The sequence below is a fragment of the Gadus chalcogrammus genome, chromosome 6 (assembly GCF_026213295.1).
Source record: "Gadus chalcogrammus isolate NIFS_2021 chromosome 6, NIFS_Gcha_1.0, whole genome shotgun sequence".
NCBI classification, from domain to species: domain Eukaryota; kingdom Metazoa; phylum Chordata; class Actinopteri; order Gadiformes; family Gadidae; genus Gadus; species Gadus chalcogrammus.
The window spans coordinates 21,906,074-21,924,170 of record NC_079417.1 but is presented as its reverse complement, the minus strand read 5'-3'; the positions used below and the strand labels follow the sequence as shown (position 1 = coordinate 21,924,170).

Here is an 18,097-nt window from a genome sequence, read left to right as displayed (position 1 = left end):
TGTCCTGTTCAACAAGTAAAGAATTGAAACAACTTGGGGAGGGACGAGACCTCATGACATCTCTATACTGATGGTGGGGTTTGTGTTTTGCATGTTGGTTTGTGTGTCTTAAATGTGTCACTAATCTGTCACTAATATTTTGTCAATATAGTAATCACAAGTTTCCCTTCTGGTCAGCTGTTCAATTAAAACAGCATTTTGTTTTGGTGCCAAGACAAACTGGTGTTTCCTGTGCGCCATACACTATAGATTTGTTTGTGACTGAAGGGTTTTGCAGATATGGCTTAAGTAGAAACTGTATGACAGATTTATATTAAATACTCAATGATAACTATGTAAATGTATGTAGGTTAACACACTCTGTGGATTCAAAATACAGTATTCTTTTCCCGCCAAATGTTTGTAATGAAGTAAGCAGCCGTGTTCAGACAGAGAACGTCAGTTAAAATGTTCAAGTATCCCCACCGTGGAGGCCGATGCTCCAAGTGAACAGGGTCTCTCCACTCTAAGAACACTGGTTACAGTAGTAACCCGTTCTGCAGCTCCATGCCCGTTACAAAGCCCTAGAGCTGCAGTTCCATCCGCACCTCCAACCACTTTGAAACAGATGACAGATCTTTGTCTGACACCTCCAGCTAACTTATATTGCCTTCTCTGCCTTAAATCTGTTATTTGTACATACGATGTAAATGTTGTATTGATATTGTGCCTCTCCAAAGAAAAAATATTTTATCTAAATATTCTGATCTAAGAAAAGACTGTTCAAACTTGTTTGTAGATAAATGTTAAATTCAATATTGTAAAACATGTGTTTAGGTGCGGGAGTTGGACAATAACATTCTTCCTGTTTGGCGATCATATTTATTGTGTAATGAATATAAAACATATGAAATGGGTGTTTGTGTGTGTGTGTGTGTGTGTGTGTGTGTGTGTGTGTGTGTGTGTGTGTGTGTGTGTGTGTGTGTGTGTGTGTGTGTGTGTGTGCACGTGCTCCATTCTGAATTAAATCTCATCAACATGCAAGCTTAAAACATCACATGAATACGTTTAAGTCAAAAGCCGCACACAAAAAAAATGATAATTGACAGTACAGCTAATGTTGTCTGATCTTGTTGACTTTACTCAAAGGTATTTTTAAGGTTTAGCTAAAACTGAGGCACAAACAATGGCATAACAGTCTTTTGCACCATCATGCAATGACAGGGTATGTATCGAATACGTGTTTTCATCTCCTGTCGTGTTAGGCTTGTGTCGTTGGAAGCTTGATGTTTTCACCTCAATGGGCTATTTTAATTAACAGGCTGATTTGCAAGACCCAGAATTCATCTCCATACAGGCAGAGAACGGCTTTCACCTTCAAATGCTTTTAATAAAATGTTTTATTAAACAGGTTGCCCTCCTCTTTGTGTTACACACACACACACCACACACACACACACACACACACACTAATGTTGTAACCGTTTGGCCTGCAGTTATTCACACAGGTTTAGTTGGAAGGTCCTCTTAACGATGTAGAATATCAATAAGAACACACTAGTTAGAACACACTAGAGTCTAGCTCGTTCTCCTGGTTGAGGATAGCCCTGATCAAAGGCCCACATGACACACATGTTACAGCTGAGGTGTTTTCAAACACACACAGATGCAATGATTTGTGTTCTTTCACACAACAGCTATGATGCGAGGAAATTATCAGCTACACAGATATGTTGGGATTTCATTTGATAGGACAAAATAGAAATGTTATGATTCAAAGCCTTCTGTACGTTTTTTTTGTTTAGAAAACGGCAAATATATTCTACAATATGATATTAATAATAATAATAATCATCATAATTGAATGTAATTGGATTGTTAACATATTATACATATAAAAAAATATACATACATTTTCTCTCCTAATCTGTAATATTTAAAACATAAAAATAACTTGAAAGTAGAATTGAGTTGAGACCTTCATAGTATATAACTATGAATTCATGCCACAATAACCAATTTCAACTTCAGAACAACGACAAAAGAAGAGAGGAATTGTTCCAAGCTTTTCCAACCATTCCGTCACACTAACAGGTGTTTCTAATGGTATGCATTTGACAGAATCTGAACCTTATCTATCCAAAAGATAAAGGCCAAATACATCAGTCACACAGAGCAATGGAGTAAAGAGATAACCCCAAGGACATTGACCTTTATATCTATGCTTAAGTGCTCTTTGACATTTCTGCATATGGGAATATGCTATGGAGAGCCATATAGCTTTTCTAATAAAGCAACAAACACACGCACACACTATGCTATGCATTTGGCACATTATGCTAAAAATCTACATCTGATGCTTTCCACTAGTTGGAGCCTGCATGACAAAATGCGCTCCATCCCAGCACCAACCCATATAGAATATATTAGCAGTCTAAATAGTACCCTGACGGCTCTAGGACCCAGAGGAGACCACGGAAGCCATGCGCGTCCAGTTCTTTCTGTATCGTTTCGCCTCTTGCCTCCTCTACCATGATGCAGCATCTCGGCCGACTGGCTTTAATGTCGTGCTTCTGTGTGCTGATAAGCGGACAACTTGATGACTCCAAATTTAGCGAAAGACCGTATGACGTTCTCCAAAATCAAAATCTGGGTAAGGTTGAAAATGTGTGAGTCTAATTGTAACCAAGCGTAATAAGCCCTTTCATCCTAACGTTGGGTGTTCTGAGGGCCACCCTCTTCAGTAGGCTCATATTGACCTTTGGTGGACTCAACAGACATTTTCCTAACATGACAATTACGCCTCTACTTCATTTGTTGTCCCTTCTTTCGCGTTGTGTTTGTCACTGTGTTGCAGTTATCCTGGGGAGTGTATTCGGGATCCTGTTGGTCATTATGGTAACAATGGCTGTCTGTGTTTACAAGCCCTTACCTCGCCGGTGAGCAGCGCGCGCCTCTCCCTACAGCCGCACGAGCCCAGAGCGCCTTTACCTACAGTCGCACGACCCCAGCGCCTGGTGCGCCTCTACCTACAGGCGCACGTGCAGAGCGCCTCTACCTACAGGCGCACGAGCACAGAGGGCCTCTGCCTACACCCGCACGAGTCCAGAGAACCTCTACCTACAGGCGCACGAGCCCAGAGCGCCTCTACCTACAGGTGTACGAGCAAAGAGCGCCTGTACGAGCCCAGAGATCCTCTACCCACAGGCGCAGGAGCCCAGAGTGCCTCCGCATACAGGCACGAGCCAATAGCCTGGCAAGCTTTTCATTCTTTACATCCATTACACCAATTCTCACTTTCACCTGATCTAAGACACTATAAAGTATATTATTCTTAATAAACCGTTTGTGAAAGAAATTTGTTTGTAAAGCTGGTTGTTGACTTGTTGCCTTTCATCCATATCATTTCTTTATTTAACAGCATGTGAAAACCACCCGTTTACTTTTTAAATGGAATCTACAGTGAATTCAGTTACATCTCTAATGAGAAGTAGGGTTGTGTATGCTGTCAATACTGGAGATTAAAGTAAAGCCTTTGGCTGGAAGTCAAGCACCATAACCAGGACTCTTTTGTGCATCAACTCAAACAATTTGAAACCAAAACTTTTACAGTGGTTAGCTGTTCATCAACTTTTAGTCGCAGGCCTAATATTTTGTGATATTATATAAATTTGTTTGTTTGATTGGTTGGTTCCATTCAGTAAGCTTTATTTAAGCCAGCATAGATGGTTTTCATCTGGTTTACATGAAAATAAATACAAAATAATGGATTATTAGCAAGTACCTATATCTCAATTAGAAGGTTTACACATTAAGTCTGAATTAACGTGGTGCATCCACCAATCCAACACCTTGAATCAAAACAAAAGATCCCTTAAGAGACGGAAATATTTAATGTTGAGACAAACCTGAATGGGTGCGCAATTGCGGATTTCTGAAGAATTTCTTATCAAATAAACTAGGCGATTCTATTCTAAATGTAGTTTTGTACAATAGATCGACAAAGCCCGGTCCATCTTTCTATTTTGAATTGAGTTACATGAAACAGGTCGTATTCTAATTACATTTGATGCATACTGGGCCAAAATATGATCTCATTTAAATGCCTGGGAAGTTCCTATATTTAGTCGCAAAGATTAAATCCGTTCCCTGCAGATGGATGTTCATGTGAATGTTATTTTGAGTTGGTTTGAACACCACAGAAGATGTTCAGTCCAGTCCACAGGCATTACATTTGTACGATCTTATAATGTCAAATATATTTGATGTAATCTTTTTTTGTCAAGTAAATAACCTATAGGCGAATAGACATGAATCCACGTGTGAATAAAGTGCTTTCATTTAATAAAAATAACAATAAAACAGGACAATGAATTTTTTTAAACGTAAAAAAAACTGAAAAAGAAAAAGTTGCAGCAGTTACTTTGAGCATTAAAAAAACCCCACCAAATTAGACACGTTTGGCAAAAATAGTTATTAGGGTGACCTTTTTACACACCGCCTTCCCCAAAGACAAACACAATGCGTACTCTTGTAGAGTCCTTTGTTAAGTGGTTAACGTTTCCAGCATCACTCGGTTAACCGTTAGGGTCGTGTTAACTTTCTGACACATGGCTACCGGGGAGTCATCTTGTAACACTACGGTAGTTTGAAAAAAGTTTTAATTTCAGTGGCCTTGAGAACACAACTGTCAGTGCCACATCCCTCAACTTTATTAGTGGCACCATTATCGGTAGACTAGTTAAAGGTCATGTAGTCTATTAAGCTGCTCATTGAATTTAGCCTAACCAGAGCAAAGACTTATTCGTTTCCATCTCCTATTGTCAAGACCTTAAGCCAGTGGTTCCCAACCTTGGGGTCGCGACCCAACTTTGGTCCCCTGATATGCATATGGTGTAGCAGGAGATTTATGCATAAGCTAAAGATGTTTGATGATTTTCTTTTTTTCCACAGACCCCTGCATATATGAACGCAATAATGCTTCGTAGCAATGAGGAAACAACTACAGTACACTGTGTGTACTGTGTAATAGAGCGATGTGATGCATTAACATCGCAGTAACCAATTGATGTGGAGGCTGATACACAAAAGCTAAAGTTTGGGTTGCAAACATTTTCAGAGCTGGAAATGACACGGCACGAAAAGGTGGGGAACCACTGCTTAAACCAATTAGAAGGGGGGGAATGAAAAGACAGGCAGCCTCTCTCCTACTACAATACCAATATTCAACAATTACCCCCGCTGCTAACCTCAGTCAGAGTGTACAGGGTTATGGCCATGCAACATGCTGTCCCCAATCCCAAAAGCTCCTAATGATCATTCATCAGTATAGCCCCTGCTCTGAAGAAACCCCCAAACACACAGAACCACATCCCAACTGTGACCCGTGCTGCGTCTGCACTCCCCCCATTCCCTTTACAGGTACCAAACGGACGTGGATGTTGGGAGAATGAAACCCTGAGATAACCAGGACTTGGTAACACCTTGGCCTTTGTGCAACTGATGGTGTATGGATACATTCACCCCTGGATGGTAAACCCTTCATATTAAGACCTGGCTGTGACCCAAGACTCGGCCAACGACGAGTTTGCTTCATGAAGCAAAACAAATAAAAACCCATACAAAATCATCTCATAGGGCTACCCGAATCACGCCTGTGTCTAAGGAAGTATCTATCAGATGGAAGATATAAATATATATATATAAAGGAGCGTGTTCTTACCAAAAATAGCTCTCGGAGATATGGGGGGGGGGGGGGGGGGGGGTTGTCGCTGCCTGTGCATTAAGCACCTGTTTGGTTTAAAACAGAGAATTTAGTTTGCATAGATGATCTTAGTAGCGGCTTGGGAAGCTATAGGCTGAGGTGTGGCGGTTGCTTGCTCCGGAAAGTATCCATGGTTATGGCGGGGAAGAGAGGGTGGGCGGGCATTCGAGTTAGGATTCACTTCTCGATGAGCGACAGCTCCAGTGTCCTATGCAGCTCCTCCTCCTCCTGCTTCTTCCTGGTCTCCTCCTCCTCCAGGGCCCTGGCAGACAGCTCCATGGCCAGCCGCAGCTCCGCCTCAGGGCTGGAGCCCGAGCTGGCCGGGCTGGACGTGTCCCCGTAGTCCGTCAGCGCCCCCTCTGGGAGACTCCTGGAACAGCAAGGGTAGGAAGGAACGGTTGAACACGATGCATTCAGGATGTGTTAGTGTATGCAAGATTAAGAAGACATGCAAAAATGCAAAAAAACGAATTGATGCATGTAACAAATTTGCGATTGTGAACACTGATGTCGATGAGAATGTAGCCCAACTCCTGGTGCCGCCCGCTGGTCATACCTGTCACTTTGGCTGCTGAGCATGGTGTCAGCGGAGTCTCCATTAGAATCATCCCAGGCCACATCCTGTACAGTCAGAAAGACCACGGCCACAGCAGCACTTAAACGTTTGAAGCCTCACTCAATACACATATGGGCTATACACCAGCCTTTACAGCTGTAGAGAAACAAGTCCAACTGTCTGATCATTCATTCACTCACCATTCATCCAATGCGGATTATAATACGATTTCTTCACCAGTCATCCACTTTTAAACTCATCATTCATCCACTGGTCACCATTCACTGCTGTTCACCATTCATCCACTGGTCACCCTTCACTGCTGTTCACCATCCACTCGTTCCTACCTGGCCAGGCGTCCCTCTGGTCTCCAGGAGGCTCTGGTGGATGGCGTACTGGAGGAGCGCCTCGTCCTGGTTGGACGCGGGGGTGTGCCTGCTGCCTCCGCGGTGCCGGTAGTGGCCAGGCACCTCGAACACGGACGGGCACACCTGGAAGAGGGGCGGGGCTAGCGGAGAGGTGAGTGACGTTAGTGTGACCACTTCACTTTACTCTGCCGCCCTTATTGTGTATAGGCATACGTTCCAGTTCATTTTTTTAATTGATATTTTTAATATTCCTGTCCTGTACATTTCCCCCTTTAAGAAAACGTAACACTTTTATCAGAGTCCTGAGATGTTCCATTATTAAAATAAACTTTAAAAAAAAGGTTCAAAGATATGAAATTAAACGTAACATATTTTCAACCTTGTTAATCCAGCTCCCTCACCAATAACTTGCATTCAAATCATAAAACGTCTGCAGTACCCTCCGCCATCCAGCAGTAGTGTGGAGCCAGCAGCAGTCCTACCTGCAGCCCCCTCGCCCTCGGAGGAGGGCGTGGGCGAGACGACGTCGGGAGTGCTCACTTGCTCCTCTGTGCCACACTTGTTGACGCTGCCAAAGGTAATCCTGGCGTTCAGCACGTGGAACAGGGGAATCTCTGAGGGGCAGAAGAAAAACAACAGACAGCTGTTTAAGGTGAAGGCGTTTGCGGGCAATCGCAAATCGTGTAAGGATTTTTGTACCTTGTTCCTCTACATCCTTTTTTTAAGTATTAATATCTGCCATGTTTTATACATGTTAAATCCCAATTAAAATGAGCTTGGAAATCATATATACGCATATTTCTATCTGTTGTGATTGTACTCCGTGATTCTCGGGGGATATGCTTTTCCCAGAGTAAAAATAGAAAGAAGAAAAAGCCTTTAACCAACTAGTATTAGCAGTGCTGACTAGCAAGTGCAATAGTGTTGCAACCTGTGCACATCACACCAGTGTGTTTCTTCTGAAAACCTTGCGGTTGCTGATAGCACCATCTGCCGTTCAACCTACAAAGGCATGCACAGCGCATTCAGGTTTAAAAAGCTATGCAAGTTGACGCTAATAAAGTAGCGCAAGTCAAGTATCAAGGTGTCCCCCTAATCTCCTTGAGTCCCGCGACCCTCATCAGAATAAAGATAGTACTACCACATATAGAGAGGATCAATAGAAAACCTTGATAGCAACATGACAGTGTGCATGCAGAGGCTTAAATCCCAGCTTTGGAACATGCATCACACCAGAACCCTCCCCCTCCCCACTGCTCCAACACCACGACTTATCCTGCAAATACCTATCTTCACAGGAAAGCCCGGGGGGAAGTTGAGGGTGACGAAGTCCCGCAGGCGGGCAAAGTGGGAGCTGGTGCGCGCCATCAGGTCTATGATCGGGGTCACCTGCTCCACCAGGGAGAGCGGGTGCTCCTCGCTCATCCACAAGGTGCCCTTGAACCTGCAGAAGGGCGACATGGCGCGACACATAGCTCTGTGAGTGTCACTCATAGGAAGGACGTGTGATGGCTAGGATAGCAGAACCATGGAAAGGAAGGTCAACAACGACTATGGTTTATAAAGACACTGTGAAGGGTAAGGTGATTCAGACAGGGGAATGCACAAACAAACAGGATAATACAAGGCAACAAATTATAAAGTGTAGGTATACAAACAAAGAACGATAAAGATTAAGCCAATAGCCTGCAATTACACCAGGTAGGCAAACACAATGCGTGCTAGATACCTAGGCTTCCTATCATCTTTATACAAAGGAATATTCCTTATTAGAGTTTAGTTTGGGAAATGATTGCATGAAAGACACAGCCTCAAGTGAACATTTCCCGTCTAGGATTAATAAAGTAGACGTCATCGTATCGTCCATTATGTGAATACATACAAGCTGTGAAGTTAATAAAAACTACACAGTTTGCCATTTAAGAAAGGAGCACATGGGAACATGGGGGGGTTATCCGCCTGAAGAAGTAGCCGATCAGTTTATCAACTGTACTTACTACATAAATTGGACAGTTCTAGTACACTAGAATTACCACGCATCTAGGATGCCTCATAACAATTGAGGCATAGCCAATATAAAGAGTAGGCTAGCACTAAGTCAGCTAACACAGAAGAGTAAGCCAATACAAGCAAAAATAATGATAGGTATACATCATATAAAGGGCAGTTAATATGAGAAACCAATATCAAAAACAGCCAGAAGAACACAAGAACATGTCATGTTTGCTCACTTCTGCGTCCGGATGCTCAGCTCAATAGGCCGGCCGATGTCTCGGTCTTCCAGGTCAAAGTCTGGATCAAAGTATTCCTCTGGAGTAATAGCGGTAGGGTTGGTGGCCGTGGCATACTCCAGAGTCAGATCCTGCAGGGTCAGAGAGCCCAGACCAGTTCACATCAGCGGTGAACCCTATGTGCAGTGAAGGTCAGAAGGTGCTTGGTCTAGCTTACCCCCTGGGCACTAATGTGCTGCTCCACCGTCCCTAGGAGTGACTCCAGCACGTTCCTCTCACCTAGTAGGGAAGAACCGATTCATGTTCCGCCTGGTCTGACAAAAATTACACAAAAGGTATTTTTCCCCCCCCCCATGTATCAAAACAGGGCGGCACTCACTTTTTATCCTGGTCTTCTCCTCGTCGGTGAGGTGTTCTGTGCGCGTGCGGATGATCACATTCACGTTGTTGACACTGAAAACCTACCAACACAGCAGGCTGGTGGGTCAGCCGACCTACCGGTTGCAAGCAATAATATTGACAGATTGTGAATAATGTGAAGATCTGCCGTATACCAACCTTTGATTCAAATCCGTTGACCATTTCCGTTTTGTCAGTTCTCCATCCCCAAATCCCAGCCTTATTTCTGTTAGAAAATGCCAGAATGAACGAGCGTGAATGAATGCAATTGTTGGTACAATGACACAAGAACAATTCCACATATTCCACCATTGGAGGCAATGGCTAAGTGCAATCGCTAGACATGTGCTAGCCTTAGAGTATTTAATTACCATTGCTTCAATCTTTATTGGATTTTTTTTATAAAAAGCCCTTTAAAACACAACAGTATTTGTGTAAAATACGATGCTTAATTTTTTAAAGAAAAAAGTCCATTCATAATGCTTATCTTTTACTGCCTGGAACTTAGCAGGCGGAGACTACTGCTGTAAAATCACGTTTTTAAAATCAACTAATTGTTTAGTTTCATTTCTAAAATGGTTTCAATGGTAAAACAAATAATGCAAAATAACAAAACAACAATATCTAGATCCACTCATCAGTCTGAGTTCAAATTAGTTATGGCAGAGATTCAATGCAGCCCAAACCTTTGAGAGTAGGCCTATATCCAATTATCACAAGGCAAATAGGTTGTTTGAACATTAAAGTTTTGAATATATTTGATGGCAGGACTAGTTCTATTTACCCGGTGCTACAAACAGACGCCATTGTGTGGGACGGATCGACATAAAAAGATAACATTGCTACCTGTTCTATTCATGTTTCCGAAATAACCAAGACGTTATTGCTGATAGGTAGAGCTTTTGGTGCCTTTTGGACTATGAAATAGATGCCAAATATGTACATTATTAAAATCCTTCTTCATTTACGGCCCTATGACCGTTGGGTTAAAGGCTTGTGTATCCACACAATGGACAGCAGCTGTGAAAGTGCTACCATAATATTCAAATAGTGTTTGAATATCCAACTACAAATCTAATGAATGGTAATTCATCCAACAAAGACAACATTTTATAGATATCGATTTTTTTTTTCATTAGAAAAATAATTAAACAAAGCATTCAAATGTTCCATTTAGATTTGAAAACCTACCCAACAATCAAATCTCTAAATAATCTTGCTCAGCCTTAATATTTTTCTGAGTCTGCCCGATCTACGCCAACACAACTGCACTATATTTTCACAGGCCCGATACAGTTCTAAGGGCTAGATGCTAGCCCTGGAACTTGTCGAATTGAATAAACTCGACCAAGGGGATGAGAGATTATAACTAGAGCGTTCGTACTAACTAACGGTTCCCATTTATAACTCACTGTAGTAGTTGCAGTAAAAGCAAGCAAGCTAATAATATAAAAGCTGTGTTGATGATAAGACCCATAATGTATAACACTATAATAATACTGGAGGAGAGACTAGGTGTTACTTTTTGTTTAAACAGGGCAAAAGGAAAAATACCTTTCGAAGGCGATGTCCTTGGTATCCAAGTAGGTGTTCACGATAGACGTGGTCAGACGCTTGGCCACCTCCTGTTGGGCGGGCTGCATGGAATCCAGCGTGACCTCCTCTATCTCCTGGGAGATGTTGAAGCGCTCCGTGTCCACCACTTCATCGTCGTGATTCACCTCCATCAATTCTGCACATGCATCTGCAACACAGGTAGATGGAGACAGAAAAGGAAGATAAAGATGACGAAGAAATCAGACCGCATCAAAGTATAACGGATGACACAGAAAGACATTGAAAATCATAAGTAAGCTAATTAATCGTATCTTATGGTGAAAGTAGGTTGGTTTGGACGGGGGGGGGGGGTGGGGGGGAGAGAATTGTAAGGAAATGAGGCCAGACACACAGACAGTCAGACGTGCGCGTACCCTCTCCTCTGAATATGTAGCTGCGACGCCCTCTGATCCAGGTCATGTTCTCGAAGCCCAAGAGGGTGGCGTCCACCCGCAGGCTGGCCCCGCTCTTCCAGATGCGACACACGTCACTCGGACAGACTCGTGACACCAGCGGGACTGTGCAACGAATCACACAGAGGCGTTAGAAATTGGGAGAGCAAGGTTCTTCAGCTAAATACATTTACAAATGTATCGGAACAAGAGATAACGCCTTGGAATGGGTCATCTAGCTTTCCAGGGAATAGTTACTCATCTCAAAAAAAGGAAAAAAGACAAACATAAAAACCGAAGTCATACAAGCATTATGAACAAGCTATAGTAGGGTTCCCATCTCCCCGCTAGTTTCAACTAAAGCTTGTTCTGGAGGCTTTAAACCCCCAGGGACCCCAGCTGAGGACTTTGTCGTCTTTTATAGGGAAACCCTAATGGCCACCGGATATTCCGATAACTGGAATATCCACCAAGCCTACCATGGATCCATGGAGATGAGAGGGAAAAAAGAGCTTACTCCAACTGGTGAACTCCCACTTCATTTCCATATAGAAATCAGGCGACTGTGGAACAAAACAGGAATATGCAATGATTGCTTTTTCTTAGTGACCAGATAAATGACAGGGAGAGGTAGTATACTTGGGGTTAGCATTAGGGACGGGGTTAAAAGCCTGACCTCTCTGATCTTGGCCAGCAGCTCGGGCACCCCTCCCAGGGCAGTGGAGGCCTTGAGGTAGTCTCTACGCTGGAGGACCAATTGAACCATCTCTGGGTCGCCCGTGCTGACTGCCTCCTGTAGGGCTGTAGACACCCAACACATCATAAGATCAAACAGGAGGAGAGGATTCAGCTCAGATCTTGTGAGAAATAAAAGTAAAATGTGTTTGTGATCACGGCAGTTAGTAAGTTAGGTCTAGACTATAGAATGATCTAGTTCTGCATCTACTTTTCGATCAACTACATGGTGGTGAAAACGTGCCATTTTCTGATATAATTGCAATGAACACTGACATGTAAATAAATGAGTAAACCCAAGAACAATTCTGCGAGCTCATGTTTTATTCGCTCTGGCAGACACAACACAACACGTCTTTTCGAATAGGTCTGACATTTTCTCAGGCCGACGAAACCCAGCATACCTGTCCAATTATTAGCATTCTCTTTGGTCACTTGAGCACCGTGGCGGAGGAGAACCCGCACGGACTCCAGGTGACCGAGGGACACGGCGAGGTGAAGCGGCGTCCGGCCCCGCGGATCCACAGTCTCCACGTCATTCTGAAAAAATGACAAGCACATCACAACATGACGACAGTTTGCCTCACGGAAAATTTAGTGTACATAATATGCACGGATTTTCCGACGACAGATACGTGAACGCCCTTTATGCCCTGAACATATGCCAAGTCTCGGCTGCCTCCAATGCGGAGCGCCCGCAGTGATGGATGGCCTATGTTAGTTTGACGGCTGTAGGGGAACAAAGTAGCTAATTTTCGGTTTAATGAGGTACGTCGTTTCAATAAATAGACTATGACTATGTTCAATACAAATAGATATTGACAAACCTGTGCTAAATCTCTCTCCAAACTCCTGTAGTCGTTCTCCCAGACCGAAGAATGCAAGGGGAACTTCTCCCTTATCTCTTCGCTAACGTTAGCGGCTGTCATCCTCCTCCTTTATGCGTCTGAGAGTACGAGCCGGCTCACAGCCAGGTCCATCTGAGAGACTGCCTCACACTGGGCTTATTCTCAAAAGTAAAACTCAAAGGAAGGCTGGGTGGTCCACAACATTGACATCGACGTATGCTAACCGGTTCGGTGACCAACTTTACTCCAGGGCTTCCTCTAAATAAAACTTTTGAACAAGGAAGTGTCAAGACTGGTTTATTACAGTAGGGGGGTTTTTAATTATACGCGAGGAGAACTGTCAGTTAATCAAAACACCTTTTCATGGCTACTTATCAGTTTACTATTTTTAAAAGATGAGGCAATAAAAAAGGGGAATTCAATATCTTGTTATACATTTTAACTACATTTTATGAATACTATTCTTTCCATGTAGGGCAGCGAATAGTAAGGTCCAAAAGTAGAACCAACCATTCAGCAACAAACGGGGGTGCACCATCCGAGCACTTAACTTTTGTCCTGATAACATCGGATATAAACCAACCGTATCAATATATCAATTTAATACAGACAACAAACGAATGATATATGAGCCCTTTGAGGATGTCATACAACAACGATGTGATAAATTAAAATGTATATGATGTGTCCATACACAACGTCACATAACGTGGTACATTCCACTTTGCAAGCAGCAAATATCGCAGCAATAATATTTCCTGTACTACGTTTCAATTGTACGTTTCACGCATTCTCTGCGACGTAGATCCACACGGAAGAAGTCTCGATCATATAACGGGACGACATACATTAAATATGCAGTATACAATACTGGCTAGTGGCTAGACCAGAGGAGTGGTTGACCAACCGTATTTTGGTAAAACAACCCAATAACCCAAACAATTCACAATTGGGTTCTGTTTTTCGGTCTGATGCATCAAGAGCGACTGATCCATCACGAATGTACAAAATAAAACACCACATCGTTAGAATAATCGGAGCCATTATAAAAACATAACGTCAGCTATAACCGTCCCAAGCGCTCGATCCGACGAGCTACCCCCAGCACGGCTGCGTGGAGCGGGCTTATGACACAAGTCACAGCTGCTGCCAGCCTGGTAGTAGTAGCCAATGCTATGTCTCCGCGGTGCGGTGGTGCCGGAACGAGCCTAGGAAACTAACTACCATGAGAAGGTTGACCCTTGCGGCTAAATTAGCCAATTTGGCGCTTGCACAATAGAGACGTGTGAACCGCGATACCGCCGACCATCACTGTATAGACGGAAACCTGAGCGGTTGAATACAAGGTTATCATCAGCTTGAGAAGTAGGTCGTTCACAGACTACACGCAATTAGCTAACGGCGGCTAACGCGGAAGGTATCCCTCTTCTTCACAAGGATATCAATGACTAGCAAGGCAGAGGGAGCGACCCACTCCTTACATTGATCACAAAGCCGTCGTCCTGAGCGCAGCACCACCATGTCCAAACGAGTCCGCAATACGGACGTCTGTGCTGATTGCAGTTCTCCAGGTAAGCGTCTGCTACAACTTCATCCACCCTCACGGGCATTGATTTTAGGCTTGAACCTAACATGTCATTTGGCCTTGGCTAATTAATCAGTTGTTCGTTATCTGGTATATAACCATATCACATATCATCAGCAGACAGCACAGCTCAGTTGGTTTGGGTTTTTCTAGTTCATCTCTATAGGTTTAAATTTTAATATTCAATGAAAAGGGACGTTAGTTTTGTTGTAACTTTGCAAATGTCTGTCTGGGATATATGAGGTGATTTTTTACACTTTTGCTTTAGTTCTAGTAGTGCGTATGCATCTCGCCTGGTTATGTATCTGGTTGGTTTGACAGGACAGAAGTAGGTCTTGTTGAAGGGGCCTGCTGAGTGTGCCCCTGAATGGGATGCCCGCCTGTGGATTCTAGTCTGACAGCCCGGACGTTCTAGTGGTCATTGTTCTTATCACTCAGTAGGTATTCACGATGTGCTCATATTGGATATGGCTTGTACAAGCAGAGACATTTGTCAAATGTTTGCATAATGATGTCAGTGTACGTTCATACATTTAGAGGAACCTTTTCAACAATCGATTTCGCCCAACCAACAAGTGTTTTGTTGGAAATACATTGCACATTGTTAAAAAAATAATAATAATTAAGGACAGATTTTTTAAATATATAGATGGCACAAGATGGTGTAGTTTTTTTAGTCATATTTCGTGGCTTCCATTGCCAAACGGGGAGGGAGTAGGAATGATGAGACCAGCATTACTACATTTGCTTGTGGAGACTTGGCTGCTAGTACTGAGTGACACTGACTGTTCATTCACGGCTGTTGGCCTGTGTATCTCTTCATGGAGGCAGTGTAGTGTACAAAGTACAAAGGGACACAATGAGTTCATTCACATATGCATCTTCTTCGTTGTTGACGGTTTGTTCGAGGTAAAGTCGTTGCATTGCTCTGGATGAATTGGGTCAAGTCGTGGCTTTTTATGCAAGAGGTGACGTGATGTTTTTCAACAAGCACCGGAAAACACAACAGGATGCTGTGTGAATTTGCTGGATCCTTAGAATGCATGCGGCGCCACTTCTTGTCTGTTAAGGCAATCTCATTTCATGCCTAATCTTTCTGGGCTAAGGTGAACATTTCAATGGCCATACACCAATGGCTTATGTAACTTCAATAACAATTGTGTTATTGGATGACAGCTTTACCAGTTGTTGTCCAGTCTTCTTCCAATAACAAGGCTGCAATATGCATGATGGTATCATAGTATCCCCTAGCTCTGTTTTGTCTAGATGCTAACCCCCCCCCCCCCAAGTTTGCTCTGTTTCTAAACCATCCGGCCCCAAGCCTCACCAGTTGTGGGGTTGGGTGTGAATATATTTAGAGATACAAGACGTGATATTAATACAGAAGCCTTTCTGGGGGACCGGGGGGAGGGGGATAGGCACACAGCCAGCTTGCGGTGGACTTCCCAGTGGACTGCCAAGAGGAGCCACTAGTAGACTTTCCTGCACCTGGCGCTACGTCGCATCTGACCGGCGGCATGCGCAGCTGTGTGGAGTTGGGCCACACCTCCGCTGTCTCCAAGAACTTCACAGGGTCTCGGGGTCATGGATTGTCTCGTGTCTATCTCTGGCATTTTACTTCCAGGCCGCCAACAAACCAAGTCTTGGGTGTGGGATTTAATGGCGGCACATTATCCCCATTAAAACCCAGTATTTTGATATGGATTCCAGCTGACATTTGGCATTTAGCTAGTGCAGATTTAGTGTCAGGGACACCACACGGTCTGGATTTTTACGCTGAACTTCTAGTCAGCACTCACTTTCTGTATTTTGAAAGAGGAAGCTCTTACTTTTTGGGTTACAGGGAGGCGGGTCATTTTTTACGCCTTCTGAAACACCATGCAGCCTATGAGATATTTCTTCACTTCTCCTTTACACTTTGTTTCCCCGGCCTACTGGTGCAGTTCGCCGATCAGATGCAAATCTCGTGTGCTTGTGTGTGCGTGTGTGTGTGTTTGTACGTGTGTGTGTGACAGTGAACCACAGATGATGTCTGTGGCAAGACATTTAGGCCATAGGGACCTGTCACTGCTGTTTCCCATAATGAAAACAAGATGCAGCTAGTTTAGGTGAATTAATGCAGTTTAGAGCATGTGAGTCATATTGACACCTAATTATATAAAGTCAAGTGTGCCAAGTTATCCCCACACTGACGGCAGCCTGGGGAATGTCAAACATTATTATATATGCTCAATAGCTATTGGTTTCAAAAGGTATTTCCAATATTTAATGTTACATTTGTTTATTCACAAAAATTCTTTGCTGTGCTTAGATAAATTATAAAATGTTGTTGGATACACTGCACTGCCTATTTATTATTACTGGAGAATAGTGTGTATTTAGACAAAAGAAGGTCAAGGAAAGAAGTAGATGGGGTATCATTGAGTTCAACATTTAGCCGGTGTTCATTATGGTAACTTTGATCAAATGCTGTTAATAAATATTTGATGATTTTATGGTGCAGTATAATATATTGTGCATATTGGTGCTGTCCTGACACTATTTTTCATTGCTTGTTTACAACAATGGGGCATCACTGGCCCCAGTGATGCAATGATGTGTGACAGAGGTTAAACTCAGGTTTTGAGACCTCTGGACTGCCCACCTGTACTCATCAGCATTGTTGTTCTCTATTGTAGACCCCCGCTGGGCATCGGTCAACAGGGGAGTGTTGATTTGTGACGAGTGCTGTAGCGTCCACCGGAGTCTGGGGAGACACAGCTCCCAGGTCCGACACCTGACACACACACCCTGGCCCCCCAATCAGCTGCAGGTAAGACACACCCGGCGGAGTGCACACAAACGTGCAAACACAAATACACACACAGTTAGCTATAGCTATACATGCATCCTGGCCCCCTAACAGCTAACACGCACACACTGGCCCCCCTAACAGCTTCAGGTAAGGAACACACACACACACACACACACGCACACACACGCACACGCACACACTCCCTGGCCTCCCAATCAGCTCCAGGACAAATTGGCCCCTGAATCAGCTCAGAGACTCGAGTTGATCTGCGAGCTATCGCCCCAACACAGGCATGTTGTATTTGAATAAACAGTTGTCCGGTGTGAGGTCTGTTCATCCGATCTAAAAGCAGTAGCAGGAAGGGGCCTCTTGCCTCTCACACTACACTGTGTGCATATAGCCACGCGTTGCTTATTTTGACTGTCTGCTCATATTTGTGGACAGATGGTCCAGACGCTGTACAGCAATGGGGCCAACTCGATATGGGAACACTCGCTGCTGGACCCCGCGTCCGTGCTGAGCGGCAGGCGCAAGGCGGGGCCTCAGGACCGACTGCAGTGAGTCCCGTGCAGTGTCACATACACGCCGACGTCACGGCCCGGGACCTGCTCTCATTCACCCTCTGATCCTTTGTTTGTTTGTTTGTTTTTTGTCGTGATTTTATATGTGGAAAGTCCAAACAAAACAGAGTTCATCAAGGCCAAGTATCAAATGCTGGCGTTTGTGCATCGCATGCCCTGCAGAGACGATGACAGCTTCACCGCCAAGGACTTAAGCAAGGTTAGGGGAGAACATATAATGTGTGTGTGTGTTTACACTTGAGATTGTGTGCGTACACGTGAGATTGTGT

The 18,097-nt window shown here is 43.7% G+C and overlaps 2 protein-coding genes across 7 annotated transcripts in view; one reads left to right on the top strand and one right to left on the bottom strand.

The window, feature by feature from the left end:
- Nucleotides 1-3,096: 3,096 nt before the first annotated feature.
- Nucleotides 3,097-14,482, bottom strand: ankrd13a (ankyrin repeat domain 13A). Its single transcript, XM_056593184.1, has 15 exons — nt 12,848-14,482; nt 12,425-12,560; nt 11,962-12,086; nt 11,803-11,848; nt 11,268-11,411; nt 10,852-11,041; nt 9,457-9,523; nt 9,278-9,359; nt 9,116-9,177; nt 8,899-9,029; nt 7,954-8,111; nt 7,150-7,281; nt 6,647-6,807; nt 6,300-6,364; nt 3,097-6,113 (listed from the first exon to the last, which is right to left on the bottom strand). Exons 1-15 carry the CDS (start codon nt 12,947-12,949, stop codon nt 5,921-5,923), a joined length of 1,794 nt encoding a protein of 597 aa, XP_056449159.1. The 5' UTR covers nt 12,950-14,482; the 3' UTR covers nt 3,097-5,920.
- The window catches only part of git2a (G protein-coupled receptor kinase interacting ArfGAP 2a), a 21,583-nt gene continuing 17,105 nt past the window's right edge, over nt 13,620-18,097 (top strand). For 3 of the 6 annotated variants that reach the window (XM_056593183.1, XM_056593181.1, XM_056593180.1), the window contains exons 1-4: nt 13,622-14,439; nt 17,132-17,265; nt 17,692-17,804; nt 17,922-18,027. In XM_056593183.1, coding sequence (XP_056449158.1) covers nt 14,388-14,439; nt 17,132-17,265; nt 17,692-17,804; nt 17,922-18,027 — 405 coding nt within the window. In that variant the 5' untranslated portion in view covers nt 13,622-14,387. Of the gene's footprint in view, nt 14,440-17,131; nt 17,266-17,691; nt 17,805-17,921; nt 18,028-18,097 lie in introns of all 6 variants that reach the window. The other 3 variants (XM_056593179.1, XM_056593178.1, XM_056593182.1) reach the window with 2 other exon arrangements.